The sequence below is a fragment of the Pelophylax lessonae genome, assembly GCF_965119305.1.
Source record: "Pelophylax lessonae genome assembly, chromosome: 2".
NCBI lineage: Eukaryota > Metazoa > Chordata > Amphibia > Anura > Ranidae > Pelophylax > Pelophylax lessonae.
Window position 1 is genome coordinate 268,434,584 of NC_138769.1, and position 19,025 is coordinate 268,453,608.

At 42.5% G+C, this 19,025-nt stretch overlaps 1 protein-coding gene across 2 annotated transcripts in view; it reads left to right on the forward strand.

Moving 5' to 3' along the window:
- Positions 1 to 19,025, forward strand: part of PLEKHA6 (pleckstrin homology domain containing A6) — a 949,845-nt gene that overhangs the window by 56,130 nt on the left and 874,690 nt on the right. For both annotated transcript variants that reach the window (XR_014224910.1, XM_082245107.1), the window contains exons 4-5: positions 17,976 to 18,048; positions 18,658 to 18,758. Coding sequence is in view for 1 of the 2 variants with exons in the window: in XM_082245107.1 (XP_082101233.1) it covers positions 17,976 to 18,048; positions 18,658 to 18,758 (174 nt within the window). In the remaining variant the exon portion in view is untranslated. The remainder of the gene's footprint in view (positions 1 to 17,975; positions 18,049 to 18,657; positions 18,759 to 19,025) is intronic.

Sequence of the window (19,025 nt, forward strand, 5' to 3'; positions counted from 1 at the left end):
TTTCCAGGATTTAAAGGAGCTGTAAAGTCTAAAGGTTTTTACCTTAAAGCTTAATCTGCATTTTGGGTAAAGAAAAAAAAAAACATTACCTATCCAACCTACCCCATCACTAAACCATTACCTTGCTCTTATTACTGCTCCAGCGCTGTCACTGCTCCGGCACTCCTACCCTCACTTCCTGGTCACACAGAAGAAACTAATGACAGTGGAGCCATATGCTCCTGCTGCTGTCAGTCAAATGGTTCCTGCTGCTGTCAGCCAAACTCCTGCGAGGAAAGAGTGAGGGGTGTGAATTCATTTGTGAGTATGATTACCTATTTTACCTTAAATGGTGCTTGGTATAACGCACTAGGCTGGTGCACCCTTTATAGAGCCTTTTTGCTACAGGGCACACCATCTTTATTACCATGCAAGCGTAGAGTGTTTAATCATTAAAAGCAATAAAAATTCACTCCCTAGTTTAAAAGATCAAGTCTTGTCATACAACGCCCATAAGGACCTCCAAGGATTACTGTGCGGCTGCAGAGCTTGGCAGGCAAATGGCTGGCTTAAGCAGAGTTCAGTCGGGGAGCTGCTGGTACAACATCAGATTTCAGGCTTAGGCTTAACCCCCTTTGTCCTGATGTAATCACACAGCCAATCAAAGTGCTGGTCGTAGCTGCAGCCATCTTTCTACAACCAGAAGCTGCTGCCTGTGTTTCAGCCTAAGCCTGAAAGCTGAAGTTCTACCAGCAGCTTCCTAGCTGAACTCTGCTCAAGCCAGCTGCTTGCGTCCCAAGCTCTGCAGCCCCACGGTGATCCTTGGAGGTTTTTATGGGTGTTTTTATGACAAGCCTTGATCTTCTTTAAACTAGGGAGTGAGGCATCTCTGGAGGTGGTGCAGTGTGTAAAAGCATCGGAGCTGCAGATGAGAGGCTGTGAGATCGAACCCAGAGTGCTGTGTGCTAAACTTGGTATGGCAAAATATGGTGAGCACAGGCTGACATTGGTAAGAAGAGCGCCTTACTTGTCATCCGCTGGTGGCAGAGCTAGGAATATGTGGCAGGAAAAAACTCAATTTCAGGGGTAGTAGTCAGTCAACAGTAAATGGCTTTAAACATGCTTGGGACAAACCTAGATGGCCCAGGTTTGTACTCTGGCTTCAGAACTTGCATAGAACAGTGGGGCCCTTACTGCTACCTTGTAGCACATTTTCTATGAACATAAAAAAGGATGAACTTGCCATGAGACCCATTCCTACCTCTCTGGGTGATTTGATCTCCCTTTGCATTTAGATAGACATTTGTTTTCATAAGCATGCTCTTGGATCTTGTTCACCCAGAGGGAGGTGATGCAGACACGTTTTCCAATTCATCAAGTTTCTATTGTCCTACCTTGTTTCAGTCCGCTGGGCTCAGAGCACTTATCAATTTCGTACATACGTGGACTTCTGTAACCTATTTTAACAAATCCTTGGCTTCCAAGTTAAGCATTCCTTTGGTCTCCCTGCAAATTCCCCTCTCCATTTCTGTGGTTGATGGTTTCAGAAACCACAAAATCCCAATAATGGGCACAAAGGTAGTAGATAACCAGTGTAATATTCGGTCCCACAACCTGGCAGCTCACACACTTGGGGACTAGATGAGAAAACAAACGAGCTAAAAACATGCAGCGCCTGTATTGTGTGTAATAGAGGCCAGTGGGAAGCATAGGAAACACATAAATAATCAAGTTAAAGTCAAACTTTTATTCACAAGGTAATTTTGAAATTAAAAACCAGCTCGATCCATAGTTCATGCCTAGGTTATGGTAAGCAGGGGATGGATGACTCACGTCCCATGTCTTGAAAGAAAAGCCCGAGAAGGCAAGAGGGAGCCGTTCAGGCGCACAGGGAGTAGCTGTTAGACCGTAAAGTGTCACAGCCTGCTAGAGCGAATCACCATCGCAGGAATGCAGGAAGTCTGAGCCAGTGAGGTCGGAAATGATGTTGAATTCCTGGCCAGGAGCCGCGGCTATGTCCTGCCCACAAACGAACCCGGGAGTATAGCTGTAGCCCCGATCATAGGTCCTATACACATCCAGTACCTCTCTACAGCTTTGCACTTCAGATTTTCGCTTTGTAAACCCATCAATTCCATCATTCTAGGCCTCCTTTGGTTGCAAAGACACCACATCTGTATTAGACAGATACTAGCTTGGAGATCTTTCTTACAAATTTTACTCAGGGGCATACAACTTCCCTATATTCCTCTGGCCAAAACCTTCACCATTCTGATGCTTCCTCCACAGTGCCAGTCCTTCTGTGATCATGCCACTCCTTACCAAGCCTTTGACTTGCCATTTTTCTTCTGTGGGGAATTTCTTCTCCTTGTGGTTTTATCTTCTTTTATCTATGAAACATAGACAATGCCTGAGTACATCCAGGAAAACCTGCCAAAAGCCTTCATCGGGAAGTCCAATTTAACATTAGGTTAAGACTCTTTATTCTAAAGAATAGGTCACTACGATGTTGCATCAACTACAAAGGCCCTAATGCCATCACGGTTAAGAATGCCTATCTCTTTCACTGCTTTTCAAACTTTGACAGACTTTGAGGTGCCCAATTACACCCCTAGTCCCTGGCAAAAAGCAAATGCAGTTCTCTTTTTGTTAGGAATGCACCGAATATTCGGCGGCCGAACATTATTCGGCCGAAAATAGAAAAAATAGCACTTTCGGTGTTCGGCCGAATAATTTTGTGCCGAACAATAGGGCTGAACGATAGTCGATATGATATCGACTATCGTTCTGTGACCGTAGGCGATATTCATATCGCCGAGGTCATGATATTTACAGGGGGAAGGGACTTGGAGGAGGACAGGAGGACTCACAGACTTCCGTGTTAGGCAGGGGAAGCCGGGACACTTCAGCGGTGAGCATACATACATTACTCACTCGTGCACTGCAGCCCGCCCCACACATTCAGTGAGTCTTACTCTCCTCCCTAGTTTTTTCAATGGCACATTCAGGAAGCCAATCACGCCGTGATTAGCTGCACAGCGAACCAATCACACGTGCCTGCACACCTGATTGGTTCCGCTGTGCCGCTACTCATGGCGTGATTGGCTTCCTGAATGTGCCATTGAAAAAACTAGGGAGGAGAGTAAGACTCACTGAATGTGTGGGGCGGGCTGCAGTGCACGAGTGAGTAATGTATGTATGCGGCTGTGCTCCTTTCCAGGCTCCTACTAGTCCACCTCCAGCCTCCTACTACCACCACTATGAGAGACTGTCTGTCATGGTATAATCTGATCGAGTCCACACTGACACTGACCGACTGTCACTGAGTAATTGATGTTACCACATTAACCCTGACCTGCCCAGTGCCCCGTATCTGCAATTAAAATTTACAAGGCTGCCTGCATGCTTCCTGATTTCCATTCCCAGCATCCTTCCCAATCCCTACAGTGTCACTAACATTAACCCTATGGTACAAGGCTGCAGTGTGCACTGAATCCCATTCCCTACAGTAACATTTAGGGAGAGAGACATGAGAGAACGAGAGAGAGGGAGACATGAGAGGACAAGAGAGAGAGAGAGACATGAGAGGACAAGAGAGAGGACAAAAATTGGCAAAATAAATGGAAAAAATGCGAAACACCGCGTTCGGTATTCGGCCTTCGGCCAAACATTTCATTATTATTCGGCTTCGGCCAAGAATTTCATTTTGGTGCATCCCTACTTTTTGTATACAAACTTTTATTGGAAGGAAACCGAAAATGGTGGTACAAAGAGAGTTGGCACATTAACAAGACAAATAATGGTATTACGTAGAGTAAACATAAATATAACATTCTTATGTATTAAGTTATCTCAGTCCAATACAGAAATTTGATATGAAGATAGGAACAAGGATATCAAAGATATAGTTACTGTAAATAGATGCATAACATCCAAGATAATGTCTTATTAAAGATAATTCCATGACTTTAAAGTGTTAGGCAGGAAACGTGGTGTCAAATGATAGGATTCTAAATGTTTAATCACCAGTACAGTAGTCTGAAAAAAAAAATGTCAGAGTGTGTAATCCATGGGTCCCATTTATTAGTGTGAAATTTCATAGAGTTGTAGATGGTATGAAAGATTCTTTCCATAATATAGATTGAATTAATTATTTTTTTAAGTTGTGAAACAGTGAGCGAATTTGATTTCCAATGTTTGGCAATCAACCATAGTATGGCTACAGAGATTGTGTGAATCAATCTAGTTTGAGGTATAGATAGATTAATAATCTGGGAAAAAAGCAAGCAGTTGGATAGAGAAAGCGTGATGTTAGTGTCTGCGATTTTCGTAGAAAAAATTTCCAACTGGCGCCAGATGAAAGATTTTATCAAAATACCAAAATATATGGGTAAAGGAGCAACCTCTGAAACAATTCGAAGGAGTGGAAGGGAAAATGGCGTGTAATTTAAGAGGTGTTAAATACCATCTAGTAAGCAGTTTGATCGGTGTTTCCCTAATAGTGAGGGATCTTGTACACTTTCTGAGATTCTCAATATTGGTATACCAATCTTCTAAGGTTAGGGTCAGTGAACATTAATTTTCCCATTTGAGCATATATGGGAGCTTATTTTAAGGAGTGGTATTGATTAAGTTGTTATATATTAAAGAAATCAGGCCTTTACCTCTAGGGTTTTTGAGGCATATATTTTCATAAAAGGTAGGGGAATCTAGGTTGGATAGTGGATAATGCATGTGATAGAAATGTCGAATTTGTAGAAATGCAATGCTCCGAATTCGGAATTTGGTACTTTGAATGTAGGGAAGAGAGTCAGGTACTCCCAATCTACCCTTGTGTTGTGAAGTATATAAAACTGTTTTGGAAAACCGAGGACGGGAATTTGTCCATATAAACTTATTAATTTATTTTTGAAATTTCATAATGAGGTACTTGTTCAGCCTAATGGGAACAGCTCTAAATAGGTATAGGACCTTTGGTAGGACAGTCATTTTGACTGCAGTGACCCTGCTTAGAAAGGAGATGTGAAAGGCCTTCCACATTTTGAGGGTCCTTCTGATTTTTAAAAAGAGAGGAGTGAAATTTTTTGCAAAAAGGGAACGAATGTCTGGGGTGAGGTGAACCCCTAAATAGGAGATAGAGAAGGACCACGTAAATTTAAAGGATTGTTGAAGAGCGCTAAGCTGTGAAGTGGGAATATTTAGTGTCATACCAATAGATTCGGATACATTAACTTTAAGGCCTGAAAAGGAGGAGAATATTTATTTGTAGAGTTTAAACAGGTTTGGTAGAGAATTTATAGGTTGAGATATGAAAAGTAGCATTCATCAGCGTACATACTGAGTTTATAAATTTTATTGGAGGAATGATATCCTTTAATATTGGGATGGGACAAAATAGCTATGGCAAGGGGTTCAATGGCTAGGGTGAAAAGTAACGGGGATAGGAGACATTCTTGTCTGGTACCTCTACCAAGCTGAAAAAAAACTCAGAGTTGCATCCTGGAATACGAACTCTAGTCCGAGGGCTTTTATATAATGCTTGAAAAGCGTGTAAGAATTCTCCATGTATCCCATATTTGGGAAGGATATTATTCAGGTAGTCCCAAGAGACACTATTGAAGGCTTTATTTATGTCCAAACTTAAAAGAAGAAGAGGTTCGGATTTGATGTTCGCTTCTTGGATAATGTTAGCCGCGAGGCGTATATTGTCAGTGATCTGACGGCCGGGGATGAAGACTGATTGGAAAGGAGATATTAGGCGGGCAATAACTGAGGAGAGTCTGTTTGCTAAAAGTCTACAAAAGATCTTAAGGTCATTATTGATAATGGTAATCGGTCTATAGTTTTACGGGAGGGTGTGGTCTTTGTCGGGTTTAGGGATAAGGGACATATTTGCCAATAACATTTCATAAGGGAAGGAGCCTCCTTTAAGGATAATATTTTATAGTTCGGATAACTTGGGTGATAATAGATGGGAAAATTGCTTATAGTAAAATGAGGTGAACCCATCAGGGCCAGGGGCTGAGCCCCTTTTTAAAGGATTTAATGATCTGTGTGATTTTGTCATGGGTGCCGGGGGCATTTAGTTTGTCTACTTGAGAGGAAGATAAGGAGGGAATCTGTAGGTTATCTAACCACGAAGGGTCGGTAGGGGCTGTGACAGATGAAGATTTTGAGAGAAGATTCATATAGAATTTTTGAAAGATTGACATGACATCTTTGGGACTCGTGACAATCTGGTTTGATCGGTTTTTAAGTTTATAGATATGTGGTGGTTTGATAGATTGGTTCAATTTGCGAGCAAACATGGTAGAATATGAGTTGCTGGAGAGGAAGAACTTTGCTTTGGACCACCTAAGGGCTTTCTCTGCTTTAAATGAAAGAAGGGCATCTACTTCTTTACGTTTGTCCGAAGAAATTCTTTAAATATATCAACAGCAAAAAAAACTAGGGCAGAGCATATTGCACACATAATTAACGATGATGGAGGATGGTTACAGAGGACACTGAAAAAGCAACCATGCTGAATGCTTTTTTCTCGTCAGTCTTTACACAGGAAGAGGAGGGGTACACTGACCATGACTGTATGGTTAGTAGTAATACACAGGTCTTGCCGCTATGGCTAACAGAGGGTGAAATCAGGGAAAGGCTGGGTAAACCTAACACAAACAAATCACCAGGCCCGGATGGCGTACTTCCGAGAGTACTCAAGGACCACTGTTCCTGATCTTTGCTAACAGTATTATGACAGGAAATGTACCAGGGGATTGGAGGAAAGCTAACGTGATACAGATATTCAAAAAGGGGCAGAGGCATAGCCTGGGAAATTATAGGCCTGTCAGTTTGACATTGATAGTATGTAAACTTCTGGAGGGGATGATAATGGACTATATCGTAGAGTTTGCTAAAGACAACAACATCATCAGCAGTAATCAGCACGGGTTTACAAATGGGCGTTCTTGTCAAACCAATCTCTTAACATTCTACGAGGAGGTGAGCTGTGAGCTAGATAGGGGCAGACCAGTGGATGTGGTGTACCTGGATTTCGCTAAGGCGTTTGATACAGTTCCCCACAAGCGCTTAATTTATAAAATAAGGTCTGCAGGTATCGACAGCAGGGTTTGCTTTTGGATACGGAACTGGCTAAAAACTGGCGTGTCCAAAGGGTGGTAATAAACAGCGCATACTCAGACTGGTCTGAGGTGGTAAGCGGGGTCCCCCAAGGCTCAGTCCTGGGACCGACCTTGTTCAATTTATTCATAAACTGCATTGAGGACGGGATCAGTGGTTCGATATCAGTTTTGCAGATGACACAAAATTGGGCAGGGCAATAACTGCACAGCATGAAGCAGATATCATACAGAATGACCAGGACAAAATAATGAAGTGGGCAACGACATGGCAAATGAGGTTTAATGTGGAGAAGTGTAAGGTTTTACACTTGGGGACTAAAAACATAAAAGCACAATACACGTTGGGGGAGGGGAACCCTTGGGGGAATCAAAAATGGAGAAAGATCTGGGAGTCTTGGTTGATGATAGATTAGGCAATAGCATGCAATGTCAAGCGGCAGCTGCCAAAGCCAGCAGAATATTAGCATGCATAAAGAAAGGGATGTATTCCAGAGATAAAACTATAATCCTCCACTTTATAAAACTCTGGTCCGACCACATCTGGAGTATTCTGTCCAGTTCTGGTCGCCAGTCCTCAGGAGGGATGTGTTGGAGCTGGAGAGAGTCCAGAGAAGGGCAACTAAACTGATTAGGGGATTGGAGGACCTTAATTATGAAGAGCGTCTGCAATCGCTTGATTTATTCTCCCTGGAGAAGAGACGCGTTAGGGGGGACATGATAGCATTTATAAATATCTCAATGGGGATCTTGGCATAGAAAAAAGGCTATTCAGTCAAAGGGATTGCATGAGGACTCGAGGGCATACAATGCGATTAGAGGAGAAGCGTTTTAACCTCAGGCAACGTGGGGGGTTCTTTACTGTTAGGGCTACAAGATTGTGGAATTCTCTACCACAAGAGGTGGTTTCTGCGGGAAGTATGGTGGCTTTCAAAAGACTCTTAGACCTCTTAGATGTGAGATGATTACAGCCACACACACCTACACAGGTTGAACTGGATGGACTATCGTCTTTATTCAACCTCACCTACTATGTAACTATGAGATAAATTCCAAGGTTTGCGGGTCTTGTGAGTTCATGTGAGATTTATAGATGTGCTGAAGGTCTTTTGTGAGTGCGAGTATTTTCTCCCATCTAAGTTTATTTTGAGTGGCTGCCAATTTGATCAATTTACCCCGCAGAACCGCTTTATGCGCTAACCACAGCGTCTCGACATTCATTTCGGGGGTGTTATTGAGGTTGAAATATTCATCTATAGTGGAGGCAATCTCCTGTTGGAGTGAGGGATCAGTAATCAGGGCTTCGTTAAGTCTCCATGAATAAGAAGTATGGGAGAGACTGCTGAATCTTGTGGAGAAGGTTATGTGATAAAATAAATCCTCCTGTATTGAATTGTATTGTAACTGTATTGTCTTCCCTCATATTGTAAAGCGCTGCGCAAACTGTCGGCGCTATATAAATCCTGTATAATAATAATAATACTGGAAGCAGTGATGGAATTGGATAAAATTATAGGGGTGCAAAATATATAATCTAATCGAGAGTATGATTGATGTGGGTGAGAGTAGAAAGTATACTCTTTTTTTTGTTGCCCCTATATTTAATTCTCTCCATGAGTCAATGAGTTGTAAAGAATTTAAGTTGGAGTTTAATGACTTGGGGAAGGCATTTGAGAATGGGGAATGCTTGCTACGGTCTAAATGTGGCTGTGCAATGGAATTTAAATCTCCCCCTAAGATGATGTGTGGAGTGATATTTTTGTAGGACCTCAAAGAAATTTATGAAAAAGGAGGCTTGTGCATCATTAGTGTTGGCTATTGTGAGATCTCTACCTGCCAAACGGCCTTTTATAATTATATAGCGGCTTTCAGGGTCCTTATAAACATGTTGTATTTCCATTGGGAAGGTGTGGTGTAGAAAAATTGCCACACCTTTTAGTTTTTGAATCCGTGGCAGTGTAAAATGTTTGGTTGTAAGCTTTGTGGAAAAAGGTAGGGTGATTATCTGTCTTAAAATGTGTTTCTTGTAACAGGACCACCTTGGCCTTAAGATTTTTATAATGGAGAAAGGCTTTTTTGCATTTGATCGGGGAGTTAAAGCCCTGAACGTTGTGGGAAACAATGACTATAGCCATATTAATATGTAGATATAAGATTGTTGGAATGTTATTGCTAAGCTGAAAGGAGTTAAGTGGGGTGAGACAGGTGTTAGGGATATAACCGGGCCCGAGTGTATGGGTTTTATAATACCAATTTTGAAATAACTAACCAAGGTTAGTTCGGAGACATTGAACGTATACCAAAATATAGTACCATAACAAAATTGAACAAAATAGTTTAGAGCAGGCATGTCCAACCTGCGGCCCGGAACCCCAGGCAATGCGGCCCACTGCCCCCTGACAATTTTTTTTTTGCTGGTGAGGAAGAAAGTTGGGTCGGGGGCATGGCCACAGCGGCTTCCAACTAACGGTAGGCAGAGGTTGCCTCGGATGGGGAGGGGGGGGGGGGTTTTGTGAGCATGTGCAGTGTTTCTGACTCATACCACCACTTCAAATCACTGAATTGGTCATGGTGGTTAGAGTGTTCCTTTAATATCTCTCAGAAGAAGTAAACCTCCATATACTGATTCAATTTCATTTGATAATCCTCTAGTTGTGTTAAATTAGTGCGGGGGGGGGGGCGGCATTTTATAACTTGTATACCTTAACTATAGTATATATTTTCTATGCGGCCGAGAAAATTTCTCTACAATCAATGTGGCCCAGAGGAGCCAAAAAGTTGGACACCCATGGTTTAGAGTATCTAGTAAATAATATATGTAAACATAAGTGTGATAGAACACATGTAATTTGATGCAGGGTCCAGAGTATGGGAAAACTCTGGACAACAAAACAAAAGCCAGAGACTAAATTGTCTCAATCTCAGTCTGACCACAGGGCCAGGAGCCACAGCCAGAAGCAGAGATGAAAAAAAAAAACGAGAAAACATTTTCTGTCCTGGGTAGCCCGGAACCCGCCAGATCATGGGTGGAACTAGTGAAGAAGTGTTTGTTCAATAATACCTTATCAAAAATGTACCGACATCCCTTATAGTCATTAATGTCAAAATTGGGGAGAGCCCCTAAATAGAGGAGAGACAAGACCAGGTGGTAAGGTCTGTCCGACCGAGAGTCCGAGAGTAAGAGAGGGAAAGAATTATCCCAGAAATGATAGAATACAGAACAGAGCAGAATAGAATTGGTGAGGGCAAATGGGATTTTTAAATGGTACTTAGCTCAAATTCCATAAGGAAGTGTATGAGATGATACAAATCGTATAAAATTGTATACATTTTTATTCCGAAATCTTTAAAATGACATACAAAAAAATATATAAATGAGACATACAACAGACAATAAAAAACTTTCAGTACAGGAGTACATATACAGGATTTTGTGCTTTAAATATATCTGATAAAAATACAGAATCAACCCGACATGTTTCGCAGTTTTTCTTTACTGCTTCTTCAGGGGTATATATTAATTGTACTGCAACATACAGTTTTCCTGAGTATTCCTGCATAACAATAAACATATTAGTATACATGGGCAAAGTTTACAGTTTAATTAGAACTCTTTATAGAAGGCACATGATGTCCCAAGGTACTCCCTCCAAAAAGCCCTCAAGTGGTCCCAGTGAGTGAAGAGTGAAGAGAAAGGGAGGGAAGGAACACCACAAATTATACGTCTCACCGACGAGTGTGGAGGCAAATAGCAGCATGCAAAGGCAGGTTATATATATATATATATATATATATATATATATATATATATATATATATAGGGACCCAAGAGGTCAGTAGCCCCTAAGGACCAAATTTTAGAGTGAGTGTTAAGAAGTTTTTAAATCAAATGGTGTATAGAATAGAATTGTTATACTCATAGATGCATCATGAGGTGCACTAAGAGTTAGTAAACAGATCACTATATAAAGTCGAGGACAGGGTCCCGCATGAAGGAAAGCATATATATATATATATATATCTGATGTTCCCTGAGGTTCACTCAGAGTATTCCACCTATGATTGTACCTATATGAAAAATGGAAGATGGTATCAAAACAACTACTCGCCATAAAAGGAGGAATTATTTATGTTCACCCCCAAATGCTAATAAATGTGCCATACCTCATACAAAATCAATTGTAGGTGTGTAGATGTATACTGCCCAATCTCTAACAAGAGAGGACCAGTGGGAGGGGAGAACACCAGGGCGGATCAAGTAAAGTTCTGTATATCCCTGACCATAAAGTTAAATGGGTTTTCAGGTTGAGCTGAAATGCAGTCAAGTATTGCACCAGGCACAATCCGGGTAAGAAATAATGCATAAGTTTAGCAAAGTCAAAAGAGAATGATGTATATATACACAAATAATCATTGAGCATTCAAGTCTCAAAGGCTGATGTATAAGGCATGATAAATTTACCCAATATGACCATCACATCGGGAAAAACCTCCCGCTACTGAGAGGCGTGCATGTGCTGCCTTTTGTACTAAAGCCTCAACCTGGCGTGTGACGTCAGATCCGCTCCGGGGCCCCGGACGTGACGCACATTCGCCGGAAATGACGCAACGTCATGCCGAGCGACTCGAGAACACCGGAGCCACGGAGCCACCGGAAGTGATGCGCCAACAGTCGGGTCAGGTCTCCAACTGGGCATACCCCTCATACCGAAGGGGCGTGCACAGTGCTGCGTAGGTGATTGGTCATGAATGACACAACCTAAAGCAACCACAGTGCGGTCGATGACCACAATGTCCGGAGACCACACACCCGTCGGGGACATATTGGGTGGAAGCCCATCCCCATCTACCACACAATGGGGCCAGGGGACAAGAAAGAGCGGAGCACCTGAGACATCATGTTTAGCCTAAAATACAATTGTATATAGAACATACATAGTAATCAACATTGTATAATCATAACAACACCTTGCAGTAAACACAAACATATTGGAATGCATATAGGCAAACAAAAATAAACATCAAAGGCCGTAAGAGGCCTGGAGTATCATATATAACAAAATCTATATATGTGTGTGTGGCTGTATGAGAAGGCCGTACAAAAAGGGTCGTCCCAGCAGCCTCACACACTGCATATCAGCATCATACTGGGAGAAATATATTAATACATCGGTTGCAATAAAGGTCTGTTTGCAACGGAACTTTGTTTAGTAGCATACAGGATAAACATAAAGATCCATCAGGAAACCACCTTTAGCTCGCTCACAGAATCCCCCCACTTATGGGGAAGAAGTCAATTCTCCCTCAGCGGGGCATATCCAACAGTAGTGGTCCAAAAAGAACTGCACCACACTGAATGGAAGTATGCCGCCTTGGGTCAATTCATTTACCTGAACAGTGGGCATGAAACAGCTAGTATAGCAGCTATGCAGAAAGATGTATTTACATGTTTTTAATTGCCCAAACTCGGGGTTTATAGAGTTTTGCCTCATTAACTGCCTAAAAAAGGCTTATAGGATATTGCCTCATTAATTCCAGGAGGCTTTGTCGCATCCAACATCTCTATCCAGAGAGTCTCTTTTTGAAGTATCCGTTTATCCCAGTCCCCCCGTCGGGGGTCTGGGAAAATTACCTCTAACACAAAGAATGAGACCACTGAGGTGTCATATCTATGATGGAGACCTATGTGGCGGGTTACGCTAGTTTGGATAGTAGAATAATAAGTGTGATCTCCTATTCGTTGGCTGAGCTTCCGCTTTGTTTTGTCTACATAAAATGCTCCACAGGCACAGGTCATCAGATATACCAAACCCTGAGTATTACAATCCGCAAACTGTTTTGATTTGTGCCACTTACCATTTGGTAATTTAATACCATTGCCAGCCAAAACCCATGGGCATTTGTTACAAAACCCACATGGGTATGTGCCCTTCCTTTGACGGGAACACTCCTCATGTGGGGTATAATGGCTCTTAGTGAGCGGATCTCTTAAGGAGGTAGCTCTCCTAAATACAAGGTTGGGCCTAGGGTTTAGATATTTAGCTAGAGTATAATACTGAGTTAGGATTGGCCAGTGTTTGTTTAAAATGTTGCGTAAGGGCTCTTCATGTGACGAAAATTTCGTAATGAATCTTACTATATTTTGATCTGTTTTGGGTTTGGTTTTGTATAGTAACTCTGTTCGAGAGCGTGTCCTAGCCCTATTGAAAGCTCTTCTTAAGAGGGTACGGGAGTACCCTCTGGCTAGTAAACGGGTTTGAAGCTGATTGGCCTGTATCTGGAAATTTGCATCCGTAGAACAATTCCTTCGTAGCCTCAAGTATCGGGCTTAAGGAATACTTTTAATCAGGGGGGTGGGATGGGCACTTGCTGCGCATAAAATGGTGTTACCCGCACTGGGTTTGCGGTAAAGATCTGTATCGAGTTGACCATTCGGCAACAAACTGATCTGTAAATCCAAGAAAGATATCTGTTCTTTTTCAATTGTATGTGTAAATTTAAGATTGTAATCATTGTGATTCAAAGCAGAGATAAAGCGTAGCAGATCAGAGTGTGTGCCGGTCCAAATGATCAGGAGGTCATCGATGAATCGATGCCAGATAAGAATAAAAGGCATCCATTCATCCATGACCTCACTCGAGAAGATCATCCGCTCCCAGCCACCTAGATAAAGGTTGGCATAGGAGGGTGCGCAGCAAGTGCCCATCTCAACCCCCTGTGTCTGTAAATACAATTTATCCAGGAATGTGAAATAGTTCCTGGTCAATACAAATTTTAACAACTTGAGAACAAATTCCATAAGGGGCCACGTATTGTGGTCCTGTTCCTTTAGGAAGGATTCAGCCATCCGGACACCCTGCTCGTGCGGGATACTCGAGTATAATGCCTCGATATCTATAGCAACGAGCAGGGCGTCCGGAGGGACCTGAATCTCTTCCAGGTGTTTTAGGAGATCCGTGGTGTCACGTATATACGAAGGGAGGCCCAAAACATGGGGCAATAGGAATGAATCCATATATTTACTAGCGTTTTTCATCAACGACCCTATACCCGATACGATGGGTCTACCGGGAGGTCGCTGAAGGTTCTTATGTACCTTTGGCAAGGTGTAGAACGTAGCCGTTCTAGGATGTCTAACGTTTAAAAAGTCAAGGGTATCCTTATTTATAAGGCCTTCCATGAAGGCCTCTGTGCATAGTTGGCGGAATTCACTTGTAAATTGTTTAATAAGATCAAAAGGGATTGGACAGTACCATTCACGGTTAGCTAACACTTCCAGGCACATAGTCTCGTATTGATGTCGTAGTAGTGTGATAGTGTGATAGAACACATGTAATTTGATGCTGGGTCCAGAGTATGGGAAAACTCTGGACAACAAAACAAAAGCCAGAGACTAAATTGTCTCAATCTCAGTCTGACCACAGGGCCAGGAGCCACAGCCAGAGGCAGAGATGAAAAGAAAAATAAGAAAACAAACATTTTCTGTCCTGGGGAGCCCGGAACCCGCCAGATCATGGGTGGAACTGAGTAGGGTGGAGTCATGTCGGCATAGAAAAGGGCAACCGCAATAGAAAAACATATGAACCGTGAAAAATTAGATAAAGTTGAGACTTGTTGAAGCCTCGAAAGAGGGGAGACGCAGGGGGATGTAAGGCACTAAAATAAACTTTACCTGCATTCCTCTTTTTCCTTTGTATTAGGGGAGAAAATTATAAGCAAACCGATAAACTATAGAGCTACACAATATTAGCTGTAAATACTATAAGGGTCCTTTCACACGGGCGTTCCGATCAGATCCGCCTGTCAGTTTTTTAGGCAGATCTGATCGGATGCCCCATTCAGCCCTATGGAGCAGCGGATGTCAGCGGTGACATGTCCGCTGACACCTGCTGCCATCCGCATCCGATCCTGTCCGTGAAATCCAGACGGATGGAAACCCTATTTTCCATCCGTCCAGCGGATCGGATGAGAGCAGACAAGCGGTCCGCTCTCATCCAATTCCCCATAGAGAGAAGCTGGGCTCTGACACCTCCCTCTCCGCACTGTGTGTGGAGACGGAGCAGTCCTCTGCCGGCTCAGCGGGGATCGGCGGATCGATCCCCGCTGAGCAGAGCACGGTCCGCAACGGAATGCGGACCGTGTGAAAGAGACCAAATGGCCATATTGTGTGAATGATTGCTGACAGCTAGAAAATATAAAGAGGTATTTAGAATGACATCATAACAGAGTGAGGTAAAATTAATGGTCAAGTGTCCATTTTGCAAAAACCTTCAATACGGTAAAACCCGCAATTAAATAGTGGGAAAAATATAAATCAGCAACAGCGGAAATTTAAGTACAGTAAACAATAGGGAAAATATTGTAGGCACAAAAAGTGATGTCATATTCAAAGGCGACAGTAGGTGTGCTCGGTGCAATAAATCATTGAAACCAGTGGTGTGGACTTGGCACATAAAAAAAACAGCAGGCTGTAACTGTGCAAAGTCACCACAAGATGTCCTCAGTTTAACATAACAGTCAAAAAAAGTTAAAGCTGAAAAACTGAAAAGGCTTTCTTTCTCAGTGGTAAAGAAAAAAAAAAGAAACCGATTACCAAAAGAGAGAGAAGGTTTTACAGTGTACAACCACTGACTTTTAACATCAAAATCAATCGTGATATTGAGGGCCAGCTTCATGGCGGAGTCTGCGCCTATCCCTGCGTGGAGATGGGACATGGGGTTGAGGTGGTGCGAGGTACTGTTTCTGGATCCAATAGGCCCAATTTAATTAGGATGTCTTTACCTTCAGAAATAGATGTTGCAATATATGTTGAGCCATTATGTGGAACGATCAATTCAAAAGGAAAGCCCCAATGATAACGGATTCTGGCTGAGGATAAGACTGAAGTTATTTCTTTCATTTTCCTTCTGCGATCTAATGTGGCCTGTGAGACACCAGGGTAACTCTGGATAGGAAAACCGTCTAATTTGAGGTTGCGTGTGTTACGTGAGGCTCTTAAAATTTCCTCTTTGATAAGAAAGTCTTTAATGCAGGGTACAATGTCTCTGGGGGGTTGGCTCTAAGGGCACGATGGATCCTAACGCAGGTAAATGCTTGTGCATCTTGATCAGGGAGAAGGCTCTGGAACAACTTAGTGGAGAATGCTATCAGGTCAGTGACCGATTCAGGGGCACCTCTGATTCTGAGGTTATCCCTCCTATTCCTATTATCAAGGTCTTCAACATGAGCTTGAAGCTGAAAACAAGCGGAGGAAAGAGCATCATGTTCCCTAGATAGGTCATTAAAAGCAATGGCTAATTTGTCATGCTTATTTTCAAGGAGGTCCTTATGGGTGCCAAGAGCTTCAATTTCTTGGGACAGTGTAGCGGTGGATTTTTGTAGTTATGATTGGAATTTATTCAGTAATTTGGAGCAGAGTGTCTCTAGACTGTTATCTAGGTCCTGTTTTGTGAGGTGGTTGTACTCCCTGTTAGATGCAGAGCTGGCAGCAGGTTGAGAAGTCTCTGGTGTGAGGGAAGTGGAAGCTGGAGTTTCTGCAGGGGCGGAGAGTGGAGAATCTGTGCCTTGATGTGCCATGCTGAACTTTTCCTGTGATCTTAGGAGGTACTGTGTGAGTGTTTTCTGGGGTCCCCTCCGTTGTTTTTTGCGTGAGGTCAGCATACACGATGTCTGTGACCCAGGGGAGTGTATTTAGTTAGACAACTGCGTTCGTTTGGCCCTGGTATAGCGGTTTTATGCCCTGTGCATAGCGGAGCTCACATCATTGTTTGGGAACTTTTTCCCTGGTGGCCTAGATGACAATGGCAGGCTGCATGGGGTAGAGCAGGCCTCAAACCACCGGACTACCAATCCAGGCTACACGGTCCAAAATAGTGAACACACCGGATGCCTGACTTATCCCCTTTTCTTCCGTGGCACTCGGGTCTGTGGATTGAGGTGTTGTGGCTTGGATGGAACCAGATTGAAGCCTGGATGTGGTGCAGGCCTCAGTGATCTGGCCTAAGATGTCAGCTGCCAGTCTTGGTAGGCCCGAGCAGGGGAGATGAAAGTCTTTATTCTGTTCCCCAGGTGATGATGGGGTGCAGGGGGAGGCTCAGAGGGGTTATATTAGAGTGGATGGGGGATAATTTCCTTACCCCGTCCTCTGATGCTTGCCTCAGTCTCGGAGTGTGTGCTGGCTGCGGTGTCACTAGTAGGCCGTGGGTCCCGCCGAGTAGCGATCCGGCTCTTCTGTGCCAAAATAGGGGTGTCTTCGGGTGCCCTGGATGAGGCTCTATACCAGAGGGTTATTTTAGAGTTAATACCGATCTGGAAACTCGGATGGATACAGATTCAGTTTGTTATGGTGTGGAGCTCAGTCAGAGCATCCTGCTCTGTTGATGTCCGGACACGCCCCCAGCAAATGTAGTTCTTGCAGTCTGCAGACAACCTCATCTGAGGACAATGATTACGTCTCATCCCTAACATGGTAACACCAATTTCATCACCTCTCACTAATGTGGAGGAGTCTCTGCAAGAATGCTAATGGATAATGTAAACTATGGATAAATAAAATGGTAACATAGATTTGGAAGTACAGATGCTTGCACAATATTTAACTTGCAATTGTATAGTGCCTGTATAAAACATATACTGTGATTCTGCTTTCTTACTACTATTTTGTTACCAACATCATCTGTATTGCTACCAGTGTTGTTTCCATGCTTCTATTCTTTGACTCGTACCCAAAGTATGTATTCCATGTGTATTGTATGATGCCTGCTCTGTCCTCTGTCATGTCTTTTATTATTTGTGAACTGTTTTTTATCAAAGTACATGACTTTTGTCCCTTTTCCTTTTGATTGTTCCTGTCTCTGTTGTCTGCAGGCCAGTTCTGGAGTAAAGCAGTGGAACAAACGCTGGTTTGTCCTTGTCGATCGTTGCCTCTTCTATTACAAAGGTACCTAGTAATTGGCTCAGTTTTAGCACCTGCCTAGTAATTTAGTGGAAAGTTATTTGTATTGTCTGAACAGATGGTTAGAAGACCTTTGCTCCCATCTGCTACTTGGTCACATTTCACCTACTGTATATTCAGATGTGGAGAAAGTGGGGTTTAAATAATTCATCAGTGCTGTATTGTTTTGTGTGTTCTGGTGAATTTACAAACACCTATTTATACATGCATGCGTAAAGGTGCTGACATTAACTCCAAGAGAAAAAAAATTACTTTGGTAGGATCATTCAACAGCACAGTAGATTGAAGAATTCTTCGGCAGTGAAGGAGTTAACCAGTGCTTTTGCTTTGACATATGTTACCCTCCCATGTTCCCTGACTGCAGAGTTGATAACTCTTCAACACCCTCCTGTACTCTTTCAAAAAAATGTTTGTGCCTTTTGTCACCAAATAATTCATTATCAGCTACCTTTTTCTTCCTGTTTACTATACTTTCTGTCTGTTCTGTTCACATCCTATTGGTAAGGTTATCCTATGGCGTCAACTGTAATATTTTTTAATATTGCCTATACTATTCTTTTATATCACGTTTTACTCTGCATTTTTCATATTCAGATGAAAAAGAAGAAGGGATTTTGGGAAGCATCCCCTTGTTAAGCTTTCGGATTTCTCCTGTTCAGCCATCTGATAACATCAGTCGCAAATATACTTTTAAGGTCAGTAAACCTTAGGTAGATGTAATGAGTATTTTTGTAAATGACCAATTTCATGTTATAAAGGCATTAGTCTGGTTATTTTTGCATATGAAATACAATTGATTATGCTAAAAAAAATTAATGTGGGTAGGGAATATGGCGCTGCCAGATAGGTGTTGATTAATGAAACAAATGGATTCAAATGTAGCCAGCGAATGGTGTATAGGTAAAATAGTCTACTGTAAGCCCTCAGATAAATTAGTAAAGAAAGTATGCATTCAGCAAATA